Genomic DNA, 16,568 nt, shown 5'->3' on the forward strand with positions numbered 1-16,568 from the left:
ACCATATGCTAACACATATATATGGAATCTAAAAAAAAAAAAAAAATGGTACTGATGAATCTAGGGGCAGGGCAGGAATAAAGATGTAGACATAGAAAATGGACTTGAGGACATGGGGGAGGGGGAAGCTGCGGTGAAGTGAGAGTAGCATCGACATATATACACTACCAAATGTAAAGTAGATAGCTAGTGGGAAGCATCAGCATAGCACAGGGAGATCAGCTTGGTGCTTTGCAATGACCTAGAGGGGTGGGATAGGGAGGGTGGGAGGGAGGCTCAAGAGGGAGGGCATATGGGGATATATGTATGCACATGGCTGATTCACTTTGTTGTACAACAGAAACTAAAATAGCATTGTGAAGCAATTATACTCCAATAAAGAAGTATTAAAAAAAAAAAAAACTTTAGTTCTGAAAGCCTTCCAAAAAAAAAAAAAAGTATTGTTGGATTTGGTTTGCTAGTATTTTGCTGAGTGTTTTTGCAACTGTTCATCAGTGATATTGGCCTGTAATTTTCTTTTTTTTGGGTATCTTTGTCTGATTTTGGTGTCAGGGTGATAGTGGCCTCAGAGAATGAGTTGGGAGTGTTCCTTCCTCTGCAATTTTTGCAGTACTTTCAGAAAGATAGGTGTTAACTCTTCTCTGAATGTTTGATAGAATTTACCTGTGAAGTCATCTGGTCCTGGACTTTTGTTTGTTGGGAGTTCTTTAATCACAGTTTCAATTTGCGTACTTGTGATTGGTCTGTTCATATTTTCTATTTCTTCCTGGTTCAGTCTTGGGAGATTGTACCTTTCAAAGAACTTGTCCATTTCTTCTAGGTTGACCATTTTATTGGCATATCTCGTAGTCTCTCATGATCCTTTGTATTTCTGTGGTGTCAGTTGTGACTTCTCCTTTGTCATACCTAATTTTATTGATTTGAGTCCTCTCCCCTTTTTTCTTGATGAGTGTGGCTAAAGGTTTATCAGTTTTGTTTATCTTTTCAAAGAACCAGCTTTTAGTTTCATTGATCTTTTCTGCTTTTTCTTCATCCTTACTTCTGCTCTGATCTTTATGATTTCTTTCCATCTACTAACTTTGGATTTTGTTTGTTCTTCTTTTTCTAGTTGCTTTAGGTGTAAGGTTAGATTGTTTATTTGAGATTTTTCTTGTTTCCTGAGATAAGATTATATTGCAGTAAACTTCCCTCTCAGAACTGCTTTTGCTGAGTCCCATAGGTTTTGGATCATCACGCTTTTGTTTTCATTTGTCTTTAGGTATTTTTTGATTTCCTCTTTAACTTCTTCAGTGATCCATTGGTTGTTTAGTAGCATATGGTTTAGCCTCCATCTGTTTGTGTTTTTACAGTATTTTTCTTGTAGTTGATTTCTAATCTCATAGTGTTGTGGTCGTAAAAGATGCTTAATATGATTTCAATTTTCTTAAATTTACTGAGGCTCACTTTGTGGCCCAGCACGTGATTAGTCCTGGAGAATGTTCCATGTGCACTTGAGAAGAATTTGTATTCTGCTGCTTTTGGATGGAATGCTCTATAAATATCAATTAAGTCCATCTAGTCTAATGTGTCATTTAAGGCCTGTGTTTCCGTATTGATTTTCTGTCTGGATGATCTGTCCATTGATGAAAGTGGTGTGTTAAAGTCCTCCACTATGTATTACTGTCTATTACTCCTTTTATGTCTGTTAGTATTTGCCTTATATATGGAGGTGCTCCTATGTTGGGTGCATATATATTTACAGTTGTTATATCTTCTTGGATTGATTCCCTTGATCATTATGTAGTGTCCTCCTTTGTCTCTTGTAACAGTCTTTATTTTAAAGTCTGTTTTGTCTGATATGAGTATTGTTACTCCAGCTTTCTTTTGATTTCCATTTGTGTGGAATACCTTTTTCCATCCCATCACTTTCAGTCTGTGTGTGTCCCTAGATCTGAAGTGAGTCTCTTGTATACACCATATATATGGGTCTTGTTTTTGTATCCATTTAGCCAGTCTGTGTCTTTTGGTTGGAGCATTTAATCCATTTACATTTAAGGTAATTATCAATATGTATGTTCTTACTGCCATTTTGTTAATTGTTTTTTATTTGTTTTTATAGGTGTTTTTTCTTCCCTTCCTCTTTTGTTCTCTTGTGATTTGATGACTAACTTTAGTGTTGTGTTTGGATTCCTTATTCTTTTTTGTGTGTGTATCTATTTGTAGATTTTTGGTTTGCTGTTACTATGAGGTTTTGATATAGCAGTCTATATATAAACAAGATTGTTTTAAGTTGCTGGTCTTTTCATTTCAAATGCATTTCTAATATCCTGCATTATGCTCTCCTCTTCTCATGATTGCTGGGGTTTTTTTAAATATTTATTTATTTATTTATTTATTTATTTGGTTGCTCCGGGTCTTAGTTGCAGCACGTGGGCTTCTTAGTTGCAGCTCACAGGACCCTTAGTTGCGGCTTGCAGGCTTCTTAGCTGCAGCGCACAGGCTCCTTAGTTGTGGCATGCAAACTCTTAGTTGCAGCACGCATGTGGGATCTAGTTCCCCGACCAGGGATCGAACCTGGCCCCCTGCATTGAGAGCACGGAGTCTTATCCACTGCGCCACCAGGGAAGTCCCCCTGGTTTTGATATCTTATTTGTGTGTGGATGATTTCCTACCTTTACTTTATGTTTGCCTTTACCATTGAGCTTTTCCATTCATAATTTTCTTATTTGTAGTTGTGGCCTTTTCTGCCTAGAGAAGTTCTTTTAGCATTTGTTGCAAAGCTGGTCTGGTGGTGCTGAATTTGAATTCTCTTAGCTTTTTCTTGTCTGTAAAGCTTTTGATTTCTCTGTCAAATCTGAATGAGAGCCTTGCTGGGTAGAGTATTCTTGGTTGTAGGTTCTTCCCTTTCATTACTTTAAATATATCATGCCTCTCCCTTCTGGCCTGCAGAGTTTCTGCTGCGAAATCTGCTGATAACCTTATGGGAGTTCCCGTCTATGTTATTTGTTGCTTTTTTCCCTTGTTGCTTTTAGTATTTTTTCTTTGTCTTTAATTTTTGTCAGTTTGATTACTGTGTGTCTCGGCATGTTCTTCCTTGGGTTTATCCTGCCTGGGACTCTCTGCACTTCCTCTACCTGGCTAACTGTTTCCTTTCCCATGTTAGGGAAGTTTTCAGCTATTATCTCTTCAAATATTTTCTCAGGTTTTTTCTCTCTCTCTTCTCCTTCTGGGACCTCTATAATGCGAATATTGGTGCATTTAATGTTGTCTCAGAGGTCTCTTTGGCTGTCCTCATTTCTTTTCATTTTTTTTTCTTTATTCTGTTCTGCAGCAGTGATTTCCACCATTCTGTCTTCCAGCTCACTTATCCATTCTTCTGCCTCAGTTTTTCTGCTAATGATTCCTTCCAGTGTATTTTTCATTTCAGTTTTTGTATTGTTCATCTCAGTTTGTTTGGTCTTTAGTTCTTCTAGGTCTTTGTCTGAGATCTTGGATCATCTTTACTATCATTGCTCTAAATCCTTTTTTGGGTAGATTGCCTATCTCCACTTCACTTAGTTGTTCTCTGGGGTTTTATCTTGTTCCTTCATCTGGGACATATTCCTCTGCCATCTCATTTTGTCTAACTTTCTGTGATTGTGGTTTCCTTACCACAGGCTGCAGGGTTGTAGTTCTTCTTGCTTCTGCTGTCTGCCCCCTGGTGGATGAGGCTGTCTAAGAGTCTTGTGCAGGCTTCCTGGTGGGAGGGACTGGTTCCTCCCCACTGGTGGGTGCAGCTGGGTCTTGTTTGTCTGTTGGGCAGGGCTGTGTCAAGGGGCATGTTTAGTGGGCAGCTGTATGCTCAGGAAGACTTTAAGCAGCCTGTCTCTTGATGGATGGGGCTGTGTTCCCACCCTGTTGGTTGTTTGGCCTGAGGTGTCCCAGCACTAGAGCCTACAGGCTGTTGAGTGGGTCCAGGTCTTGGTGAGAAAATGGCCGCCTCCTGTAGGGCTCACACCAATGAGTACTCCCCAGAACTACTGCCACCAGTGTCTTTGTCGTCGCAGTGAGCCAAAGCTGCCCCCATCTCTGCAGGAGACCCTCCAGTACTAGCAGGTAGATTTGGCCCAGGTTCTTATGAGGTCACTGCTTTTTTTCCTGGGTCCTGGTGCACATGAGACTTTGTGTGCACTCTCCAAGAGTGGAGTCTCTGTTTCCCCCAGTCCTGTGGAATTCCTGCGATCAAACCCTGCTGGCCTTCAAAGCCAGATGCTTTGGGGGCTCCTCCTCCTGTTGCCAGACCCCCAGGCTGGGGAGCCTGACGTGGGGCTGAGAACTTTCACTCCTGTGGGAGAACTTCTGTGGTATAATTTTCCAGTTTGTGGGTCACCCACCCAGCAGGTACGGGATTTGATTTTATTGCAGTTGTGCCCCCTCCTACCATCTCATTGTGGCTTCTTCTTTCTCTTTGGATGTAGGATATCTTTTTTGGTAGATTCCAGTGGTTTTGTCGATGGTTGTTCATCAGTTGTGATTTTGCTGTTTTTGTAAGGAGAAGTGAGCTCACATCTTGTACTCCACCGTCTTATCTCTGTCTTTTCTTTCCGTTTATATAAAATTGTTAACAGGTTATCTTTAGTGGGCAAGTTGTGTAGAAATTATTCATTTTTATATCTGTATTTTCTAATATTTCTTCCAATGAATATGAATAGTTTGCATAATAAAAGAATGGGGAGAAAGAAGACATTTTTTTAAATCCTTTGTCCCAATTTTAGAAAATTTAATAAAATTAGCATATTTTTAAAGGTAAAAAATTAGTAGAATTTTAATAGTTTAAAAAGAATTTTCTACAGTGATACTCATGAAAGCATTTTTATAACTGAAAATGATACAATGATAATATTAATGTCCCAAAATAATTATCCATATGGTAGAATACATAGGAAAAGAAACTAGAAGGATGTTTATCAAACCATTAACCATGGCTGTCTCTGCATCAGGTTTGTGGGTGTTATTTTTTGTGTGTGTTTTTCTTCTGTATTTCCCAAAATGTTACAAATGAATACAGGGTACCTTCTTCTTCAGAAAAAAAAAAATGCTTTTAAAAGTCTAAACTAACATCATCTTGTTATTGTTAACCACATAAATACTATAGGAGAAATGGATTGTCTAAATTTAGTATTAAAATAAAACAGCATTTTCCTTTGTGTATGCATGTGTGTCTTAATAGCATGTTCGCTACTTCTCTGTGTGAATAAACTGAAGACAACTACCCTAAAATTTGATTTATCCTATTGTAGGTTGCTTCAGGTGAATGCAATGAAGACACCGAAGTTTACAACATCACCCTTTGTACGGGGGATGAACTCACTCTAATGGGCCAGGCAGAAATCCTTTATGCAAAGACTTTCAAGGAGAAGTCACGACTCAACACCATCTTCAAAAAGATTGGGAAGCTCAATTCCATCAGCAAGCTGGGAAAAGGCAAAATGCCGTGCCTCATTTGCATGAATCACCGGACCAACGAGAGCATCAGCCTCCCATTCCAGTGCAAGGGCAGGTTCAGCACCCGAAGCCCCCTGGAACTTCAGATGCAGGAGGGCGAGCACACCATCCGCAACATCGTGGAGAAAACCAGACTTCCCGTGAACGTGACCGTGCCCAGCCCTCCACCGAGGAACCCGTACGACCTCCACTTCATCCGTGAGGGGCACCGCTACAAGTTCGTGAACATCCAGACCAAGACAGTGGTGGTCTGCTGTGTGTTGCGGAACAACAAGATCCTCCCCATGCACTTCCCTTTGCACTTGACTGTCCCCAAGTTTAGCCTCCCAGAACACCTGGTGAAGGGGGAAGTATGGCCTGAAACCCTGGTCCATCACTGGCTGGGTATCTGCCAAGAACAGTTCGACATCGATGAGTATTCACGGGCGGTCCGCGATGTGAAGACCGACTGGAACGAGGACTGTAAGAGCCCCAAGAAGGGCCGATGCACTGGCCACAACCATGTGCCCAATTCCCTTAGCTACGCTCGCGATGAGCTCACCCAGTCCTTCCACCGGCTCTCGGTCTGTGTGTATGGCAACAATCTCCATGGCAACAGTGAGGTGAACCTCCACGGCTGCAGGGACCTCGGGGGAGAGTGGGCCCCCTTTCCTCATGACATGCTGCCCTATCAGGACTCGGGTGATAGTGGGAGCGACTACCTTTTCCCAGAAGCTAGTGAAGAATCAGTGGGCATCACAGGGAAGTCAGAACTTCCTTACGAAGAGCTGTGGCTGGAAGAAGGCAAGCCCAGCCATCAGCCTCTCACTCGCTCCCGGAGCGAGAAGAGCAGATGTGATCAGTTTCGAGGTTCTGTCCGGTCCAAATGTGCACCTTCTCCTCTTCCTGTCCCCGGAACTCTGGGAGCAGCAATGAAGTCTTCAGAGATTGCCCTACCTCCACCTCCAGTGCCTCCCAAATCTGAAGCCGTAAGTCCTTTCTGGTTTGGGGTGATGTGCCGGTCCTTCCGTCTCTCTGCTCAGTCATCTGCTAATTTATTTTCTTTCTTAAAGAAAACTCCCCAATGGAAGATTATCAGAATGAGCAACTTGCTTAATTTGGAGTGAAATAGAAATATTTGCTGGATTATTTTTACCATTTGGGAGTGAGTTAGAGTTTTACTCTACATTTGATGAGAAATTCTTGGAGAGTTTTTCTTAGGAGAGGTTTAAACATGCTGCCTAGAGAGCGGATAACAGTGAGGGGACAGCAGAAGGCGGAGACCAGATAAGAGGTATGAATATGGTAACAGGTATGAAACGATGACACCCTGAACCACAGCAGCTGGTAGCAGCGGGTGGCAGGGAGAAATGAGCTGCTTCGGATCATGTTTCAGAGGTGGAACCAACAGTATTTACTGATTAAATTGGATGTGGGTAGTGAAGGAAAGAGAGAAATCAGGAGAAACTCCTAGATTTGTAGCCTGAGCAGCAGGGTGGATATTAGTGCCACTTACCACCGATGCGGACTGCAGGAGGAGTGGATTTATTTGGGGGAAGGAGAGATCAAGAGACATCAGCATCATTTGTAACTCTCTCCTCACAGTCACGTTGAGATCAAAGCATCATGGGGATGCTCACTTACACACCACACATACACACGCAGAGCAGAGCCAGGTGCCAGCCCGGTTTTGCTTACCACCTCAAACATAACTCACTCAGAGCTGAGGAGGCGTCTATCAGATTTTAATGTAAAAAGGTCATACAGGACAGGAGAAAGAGCCCTCTGTTTCGACCGTGTTCTTTGATTGACAGGCACTCTGAACCTTCACGACTCATTTTTGATCATTGGATTTCATTATATCTGAAGGGAGAAAGCGCTTGAGGCACACATAGGGTGTAATTCTGTTCATTTATTTGACAGTATCTATGGCAGTGGTTTCCTTTTTTTCTATCTATCTCTAGCAGAATCCTTTAAAAGAAAAAAAAAAGAAAAACTTATACAGATCACAATAAATAGAAGAATTACAATCAAAACCCATCTGACTAAAGGACAGACTGGAGGGAGGGGGTCTCCCCTTGGCCCTGTCCACTCTGCCCCCACCAGGTGGTCTCAGGACACCTCTCTGGAACCACGGGGCTGTGTAGAGCCTCGTATCAAAACCATGGGCTAGATGCTAGAAAAACCACCATCAGTGACCCCTGAAATCATGACTCTGGACTCTAGTAACTTCCCCTTTTGTAGGGAAGGTAACGGATGAAAAGAGAGGACTACTATACAAGTTAAAATGTGGGAGGTATACATAGGTCATGTGTGGGGGGAGTTCAGAGGAGAAAAGAACTTCTAGTTGGGCAAGAGAAGCCTTCATGGAGATGATGACATTTCAAATGAGCCGAGAGTGTATACATGAATGGAAAGAGCAGAGAGATGGGAAAGAAGGGCGTACCAGACAGAATGGCTTGAGCAAAGGCAAGGGCAGATGAGGGAAAATGCAGAGTTTTGCTGGGCGAGTGGAATAGGGCTGAAGAGGGAGTATGAAGGGCAGTGGTGTCTTCAAGGCGGGAACCAGGTCACGGACAGCTCTGGACACCAGGCAGCACTTTGTGCCGGGCGTCACACATAGCTGTGCATGCAGAGCCCTCATTGCTGCAAAGCTTTCCTGAGAGCAGACCCACCTCCAGCTGTTTATTCCAGGACAGAAAAACTCCCCAGAAATTGCAGGTCTCTACTTTCCCCTGCTCCTTACAAGATCTACCAGGGATCTTAAGGCACAAGCCCAGAGATCCCCGTATCCAGTAGGGGTTGTGGAATATTTGGGGGAAGTCTTGGTGGAGTCAGAGACCTTGGTTCTTTTATTCATTCATGTCAGATGGTGTTCCCCAAAAAACAGGTAAAAGGTAAGGGGACACTCCTAGTAAGTACTTTAGGCAATTTTAGGGATGTCTCAACTTACCTGTGTATGTGGTGTGGCTTGAAGCTTGGAGCCTTCTCTTCAATAGGAATGTGACCACATGAGCTTTTCCTATAGAACTCTGGTCCCACCTGGCACATAATGGGGACTCCTGTTTGTTGACTGATTGATTGATTGACTCATCCAAGGTGGTCACACCCAGTTATTTACGTAACCAAGTCTTGAGGTAGGAAACTGGCAGTGATTGTTTTCACTGAGGCTAGTGAAAGATGAGTAAGAACATAAATATTAAGAGGCCCTATCTTGACCTTGGTACTAAAAGAAAAATGTTAGAGTTAAATTTGAAACTAAAAGCAAATCTCACAGCAGAAGAAAAGGTTTGGGCCTCCAGTCTAAGCCGTAATTTCTTATGACATAAGAGAACCTTCTCAGAGCATATTCGGTGTTTATAGAAGGCCCTAATCATAAAGACTTTTTATAAACACCTGAAATTACTTAATTTTCTTTTTTTAAGAATTAGGCATTTCAAATGAAGTCATGTTTTTTATTGGTTCTGTGACCATGAAACAAATTTTCCAGTTTTAGGATGTGCGTGGGTTCCGGAGAACGTCATAATTGTTAGATGTGGCTTCAGCTTGTAGCTTTCAAAAGGGAACTTTAATGGGGCATAAATTCAAGTGCTCCCACAGAATTAAATAAAACTTCTTTGGATAGTGACAGTGGGGTGGGTCCTGGGAAAAAGATGGGCCGTAGAAAGGGAAGCAGAGCTGATAACTGGCAAATGAACTCTGCTTTGCCACAGTCCGTGGCCCAGTCATGTTAATATCTAGAGGGGCAGTGGCTTCACTGCAGTGTATGTCAGCCTGTGCCTTTTCTTCTTACTCTATTCTTCACTCCTTACTTCAGGGTCCTAAGTTACAGCAAATATCTGTGCTCTTTCTCCAGCAGATTTTGACAGTCTTTGTTTCTGTAAATGAGATAAAAATCTTTCTCCTTCAACAGTAATTCTTGCTATGTTTCCAGCAGTGTGCTGCAGTTCCAGCATCATCTGGATAATGCTTGACCACTGTCCTACCCATATCCTAAAATGGAAAACTAGGCTATGGGGCCAAACAGAAAATCCTCAGTGGAGGAGTGATCAGTTTAGCCCTGTTAATATACTTTGTACTTGAGGCGGCTACTTAGAATTATGCTCTAGTCTGTACCTTTGTAAAGATCGTTAAATACAAAGGTTTTTTTCTTTAAACACAAAACACTGCCACTTACCTTTCCCAAGAATAAGAGGCTATTCCCTCCCTAACTGGAACATCCCAGGGAAGAGTAAACAGCTCCTGGTTCCAGGCACAGAAGAGAAATTGTTGCAGATGAGCCCAAGCTGGGGAGCTGCCCAGCTCACTGAGTGGTGACATTTTCATTTTTTAAAATTGTGCAAAGTGCCCTCGAATCAGAATGACCTGACAGCTCCTCTTCAGTGGGTTATCCTTAATTGGTTCATATGTTCCAAACACATCCTCTATTTCGTAACATTGTGGGCCTCATTCCATAATTTTAATTTTCTGGCTGTTGGCTGATAATGTCTGAAATATTTACCCAGATACACTCTACAAGTGACAGTCTTCAAGAGCTGTCTTTTTTTGGTGGTTTTTTTTTTTTTTTTTTCCTCTTTGGAAGATGCCATTTTGGAGAGCAGTGACGGGAAGGCTTGATATTGCATGAAATTCTATAAATAGAATGTTTGACTCTCAGACTATTCTGGTCAATGCAGTAAATTACGAATCAGTATCAAAACTACTGGATCACAACTCTTCTATAGCTATGTGTGCAGTAGTATCAAACCTGAGGACCCCAGAACCCAGGGATTAATTAATGTCCTCTGTCTGTCTTTAGTAACAGAAAAAAAAAAAGTGCATTCACTCTTGGTTGGATGTTAACGTGGCAGCGATTCCTGAGATTCATGAAAGAAAAATCATAAAAGGAGCTCTAGGTTGAAACCACTGGTTTAAAGCAAGTTTTACTGCAGTATGGATGAAGAATTTGTTAACCTTTGGGATTGACAGGATGCCCCCTGACAGTGACAATATGAGAAGCAGGGTTTAGGGACTGAATTGTAAGATGGATTGGTAGCATACGTTCATTGTTATAAGACTGAAGTCCATCATAAATAAAGTTCCTGTAATGGAGCACACTGTCTTATTGATGTTTGAGAAAAATAAGACATAAAGGGCAAATTTAATCCAGATCCACACTGCACCTAGTTCAGTAGGTGCCTGAAAAGACTGCACTCTACAGAAGTCTGAATCTGCAGACTGAGCAGCTGATGAAAAAATGGAAGGGGACACCAAGCATCCTGAGAGTCTTCATTTCCCTCCTCAGTGGAATTTCACCGGGAGCAGAGAGGAGTGATCTGCCACACTATGTGATGGATAATTAGAGGCACAAAACCTCATGTCTAAGAGCCACACGTGGATTTGCATTCTCACTCTGCCACTTAGTAGCTTCATAGCTTCACACCTTGGGCAAACTATTTAACTTTCTGAGTCAGTTCCTGTGGGAATTAATAACAGCGTCTTCATTGCATTATTGTATTGTACAAAGTACTTGGCAGTTTTCCCTGGCACTTGGTAAGCATTCAATAAATAGTAGCAGTAACTTAATATGGGATGCATTCTTTTTTAGGGTTAGACAGAAAATAATTTTTTGGAGGTTATTTCCCCTGTCCTTCCTTGCCTAAGGTATAAGGCCTCTCCAGAGAGTCGTGGAAGCTGATGGGGACTAGGACACCTACCTCCACAGACAGACCAGCAGAGAGCCCTGGCACACAGGCAGGGGACAGTCATCCCTGCATTCCAAAAGTGCATCCTAACAGGCTTGAAAAGTAGCAAAACATTCTTTTCATCTGACTTTTAAAATGTCTGCTTGATAAGCTAGGTGTTGTGTGTTATAGTTACCTACCTGTGGAGCCAAAACTGTAATCATGATAAACCAAGAAAAGAGCTACAGAAATGCTCAGCATCCTGTGGGCCCCAATAATATATAATCCTTTCATGGGGGATTTGGGGGTTTTGTAGAACTATAGAGTACCTATGAAAAAGCCACATGTGGTTCTAAGGCTGCAAATATGTGTCAAGAAACTGAAATTCCTAGGAAAACCTCTCTAGAAATATTAAAGCTGAGAAGTTGCCTTGGCTAATTCCATTAGGCATGGCAAGGCTAGGTCATGGTGCTACCAGGTGTCACACCTGGATGTGTCCACCCTACAGAATGAGGGCCCTCACAAGACTACCCAAATTAAGAAAAAGTCATAAAAATGTGCTATTTAAAAACTGAGAGAAGTGATTTTTAAGAACTGAGCTATAAGAATTAATTCTACTCTACAGCCAGCAAACACTGAGGAAAGAGGCGGCAGGACATGCATACTAAAAACAGCCCTTGCACCAAAAATATTAAACCAACCGAGGCTACACAGGATGCTCCCACATAAAAATAGCCCTCCAAGACCACAGTAGATAATTGTTTCTCCTAAATTCATAGAGTAAGAGAAATATAAGTAAAATAAAGAAGCAGAGGAAACACTCCCAATTAAAAGATGAAGAGAATTCCCTTGAAAGAACAAACAAACAGACCTCTTCAGTCTAATAGACACCAAGTTAAAAAGGAGATAATGAAAATACTGAAGGAATTAAGAAGGGCTATCAATGGGAATGCAGATTACTGTAAAAAGGAACTAGAAACTATAAAAGAGGAGCCAGGAAAAATTAGAAAACTCATTTGCTGAGATGAAAACTGACTGAGCTAAAGGGAATGAATAGCAGATTGAATAATGCAGAAGAACGAATAAGTGTTCTGGAAGATAGAATAATGGAAGTCATCCAATCAGAACACAGAAAGCCAAATTGGAAAAAAAAAAAAAAAAGCAAAATAAGAAACCTATGGGATAATATAAAGCATGCCAATCTACACATAATAGGGATCCCAGAAGGAGAAGAAAGAGAAAAGGGGTTCAAAAATGTGTTTGAAGAAATTATGGCTGAAAACTTCCCAAACCTAAAGAAGGAAACAGATATCCAGGTACAGGAAGCACAGAAGGTCCCAAACAAGATGAACCCAAACAGACCTACACCAAGCCATATTATAATAGAAATGGCAAAAGTTAAAGAGAGGATTCTAAAGGCAGCAACAGAAAAACAAAGAGTTAATTACAAGGGAACCCCCATAAGGCTATCAGCTAATTTCTCAATAGAAACGTTGGCAGGACAGAAGGGAATGGCAAGATATAGTCAAAGTCCTAAAAGAGAAAAATCTGCAACCTAGGATATGCTACCCAGCAAGATTATCATTTAGAATAGAAGGAGAGAGAAACAATTTCTCAGACAAGCAAAAACTAAAAGAATACAGTAATACTAAACCTATCGTAAAAAAAATATTGAAAGGTCTTCTCTAAATAGAAGAGAAGCAAGAAGGTATAGGAAAGAGAAAATCACAATTGGAAAGTAAATCACTTAATAAGCCAGTAGACAGATTTTTTTAAAAATCAAAAAGATTTTTGTGAAAGCGATGACAACCACGATGAACAGCAGAAGGATAAATATGAAGATGTAAAAGAGGACATCAAAATCATAAAATGTGGGCGAGGAGAGTAATAAAATGTAGACTTTTTTGTTTGTTTTCTTTAAGAATGTATTTGAGCCTATATGACTACCAGTCTAAAAGCAAGTAGCTAGGAAGGGGTTAAAATACTTGAAAAACAAGGTAACCACGAATCAACACATAAAATTGACTTACAAAAACCAAAAAGAAGAGAACACAAGCATAATATAATGGGAAATCATAAACCACAAAAAGAAAAAGAAAGGGACAAAGAAGAAATACAAAATCAACTGGAAAACAAACAAGGTTTAAAATGGCAATAAATAGATATCTATCAATAATTACTTTAAGTGTCAGTAGACTAAATGCTCCAATCAAAAGACAGGGGAATGGCAGATTGGATTAAAAAACAAGAGCCTATAATATGCTGCTTATTGTAGGCAACACATAAAAAAGAGACCCACTTTAAGGCAAAGGACACACGTAGATTGAAAGGGGATGGAAAAAGATACCTCATGCAAATGGAAATGACAGAAAAGTGGGGGTCGCACTACTCATGTCAGACAAAATAGACTTTAAAACAAAGGCCATAAAGATAAAGAAGGACACTATATAGTGATAAAGGAATCAAGACAGGAAGAGGATATTACATCCTCAAAATATATGCACCCAATATAGGAGCATCCAAATATGTAAAACAAATACCAATAGACATAAAGGGAGAAATTGATGGGAATACAATAATAGTAGGAGACTTTAACACCCCACTCACATCAATAGACACATCTTCTAGACAGAAATCAGTAAAGCAGCAGAGATCCTAAAGGATACAATAGAACAGTTACACTTAACTGATATTTTTCAGGACATTACATCCAAAAAAAAACCAGAATACGCATTCTTTTCAAGTGCACACAGAACATTTTCTAGGATTGACCGCATACAAGGGCACAAAACAAGCCTCAACAAATTTAAGAGTGTAGAAATTATTTCAAGCTTCTTTTCTGACCACAATGGCATGAAACTAGAAATCAACCACAGAAAAAGAAATAAGAAAAAAAATGATTACATGGAGACTGAACAACATGGTACTAAAAAACCAGTGGGTGAACAACAAAATGAAAGAGGAAATCAAAAAATACTTTGAGACAAATGACAATAAAAACACAACCATACAAAATCTATGGGATGCAGCAAAAGCAATTCTTAGAGAGAAGTTCATAGTGATACATGCCTTCCACAAAGAACAGGAAAAATCTCAAACAACCTAACCTACCACCTAAAAGAATTAGAAAAAGAAAAAGAAAATCTAAAGTGAGCAGAAAGAAGGAAATAATAAACATCAGAGAGGACATAAATAAAATAGATTTTAAAAAAATAGAAAAAAAATCAAAAAAAAAACAAGAGCTGGTTCTTTAAAGGGTAAATAAAATTGACAAACCTCTGGCTAGGCTCACCAAGGAGAAAAGAAAGAGGACCCAAATATACAAAATAAGAAATGAAAAAGGAGAAATAATTGATACTGCAGAAATACAAAAAAAATAAAATAAAATAATAGAATACTATGAACAATTATATGCCAACAAATTCAACAACCTAGAAGAAATGGGCAAGTTTCTAGAAACATACAGCCCACCAAAACTGAATCAAGAAGAAATAGATAATTTGAACAGACAGATCACTAGAAGTGAAATAGTGTCCATAATTTTAAAAACTCCCTACAAACAAAAGTCCAGGACCAGATGGTTTCACAGGTGAATTCTACCAAACATAGAAAAAGAACTTATACTGATCCTTCTCAAACTCTTCCAGAAGATTGAAGAGGAAGGAAGGAATGTATGTCCAAAGACATTCCATGAAGCCACCATCACCCTGATACCAAAGTCAGACCAAGACAGTACCAAAAAAGAAAATTACAGGCCACTATCTTTGATGAATATAGATGCAAAAATTCTCAACAAAATATTTGCAAACCAAATCCAACAACACATAAAAAAGATCTTACACCACAACCAAGTTGGATTCATCCCAGGGTCACAAGGATGGGTCAACATAGCAAATTAATCAATGTGATACACCACATCAACAAAAGAAAAGACAAAAACCACATGAACACTCAGTAGATCCAGAAAAAGCATCCATTCATGATAAAAACTCTTACCAAAGTGGGTATAGAGAGAACATATCTCAACATAGTAAAAGCTATTTACCACAAACCCACCAGCAGTATAATACTCAACAGTGAACAGCTGAAAGCCTTCCCACTAAATTCTGGAACAAGACAAGGATGCCTACTCTCACCACTTCTATTCAACATAGTATTGGAAGTCCTAGCCACAGCAGTCAGACAAGAAAAAGAAATAAAAGTTATCCAAATTGGAAGAGAAAAGGTAAAACTGTCATTATATGCAGATGACATGATACTATATATAGAAAACCCTAAAGACTCCACACAAAAACTACTAGACTGATACACAAATTCAGCAAGTTAGCAGGATATAAGATTAACATACAGAAATCTGTTGCATTTCTTTACACTAACAATGAAATATCAGAAAGGGAATGTAAAAAAAAAAAACCCTTCTAATCACATCAAAAAAAAATAGGAATAAACCTGACCAGGACTTCCCTGGTGGTCCAGTAGAAGAATCCGTCTTCAATGCAAGGGACGCCAGTTCGATCCCTGGTCAGAGAACTAAGATCCCACATGCTGCGGGGCAACTAAGCCCACGCGCCACAATGAAAAGACCCCATATGCCACAAGTAAGACCCAACGCAGCCAAAAAATTAATTAATTAATTAATTGTTTTAAAAAGTCAATCTTAAAAAAAAAACCCAACCAAGGAGGTGAAAGACCTGTATGCTGAGAACTATAAAACATTAATAAAGGAAATTGAAGATGATTCAAAGAAATGGAAAGATATTCCCATGCTCTTGGATTGGAAAAATTAATATTGTTAAAATGAACATACTTCCCGAAGCAACCTACCCATGTAATGGATATCCCTATCAAATTACCCATGACATTTTCCACAGAACTAGAACAAATAATCTTAAAATTTATATGGAATCACAAAAGACCCAGAATCGCCAAAGAAATCCTGAGGAAAAACAACAAAGTTGCAGGCATAACCCTCCCAGACTTCAGACAATACTGCAAAGCTACAGTAATCAAAACAGTGTGGTACTGGCACAAAAACAGACATATGGATCAATGGAACAGAATAGAGAGCCCAGAATTAAACCCACACCCCTACAGTCAATCTTTGACAAAGGAGGCAAGAATATAACACGGGAAAAAAAGTCTCTTCAGCACGTGGTGTTGGGAAAGTTGAACAGCCGCATGTAAATCAATGAAGTTAGAACACACCCTCACACCATACACGAAAATAAACTCAAAATAGCTTAAAGACTTAAATATAAGACATGACACCATAAAACTCCTAGGAGAGAACATAGGCAAAACATTCTCTGACATAAATCGTACCAGTGTTTTCTTGGGTCAGCCTTCCAAGGCAGTAGAAATAAAGCAAAAATAAACAAGTGGGACCTAATCAAATTTACAAGCTTTTGTACAACAAGAGAAACTGTAAAATGAAAAGACAACCTACAGACTGGGAGAAACTAT

General features: G+C 40.0%; 1 protein-coding gene across 3 annotated transcripts in view; it reads left to right on the forward strand.

The window, feature by feature from the left end:
• The window catches only part of GAREM1 (GRB2 associated regulator of MAPK1 subtype 1), a 211,107-nt gene that overhangs the window by 178,438 nt on the left and 16,101 nt on the right, over positions 1-16,568 (forward strand). For all 3 annotated transcript variants that reach the window (XM_007167049.2, XM_007167050.3, XM_007167051.2), the window contains one exon: positions 5,259-6,431. In XM_007167049.2, the coding sequence (XP_007167111.2) occupies positions 5,259-6,431 (1,173 nt within the window). The remainder of the gene's footprint in view (positions 1-5,258; positions 6,432-16,568) is intronic.

Source organism: Balaenoptera acutorostrata, chromosome 13 (assembly GCF_949987535.1).
Source record: "Balaenoptera acutorostrata chromosome 13, mBalAcu1.1, whole genome shotgun sequence".
Taxonomy (NCBI): domain Eukaryota; kingdom Metazoa; phylum Chordata; class Mammalia; order Artiodactyla; family Balaenopteridae; genus Balaenoptera; species Balaenoptera acutorostrata.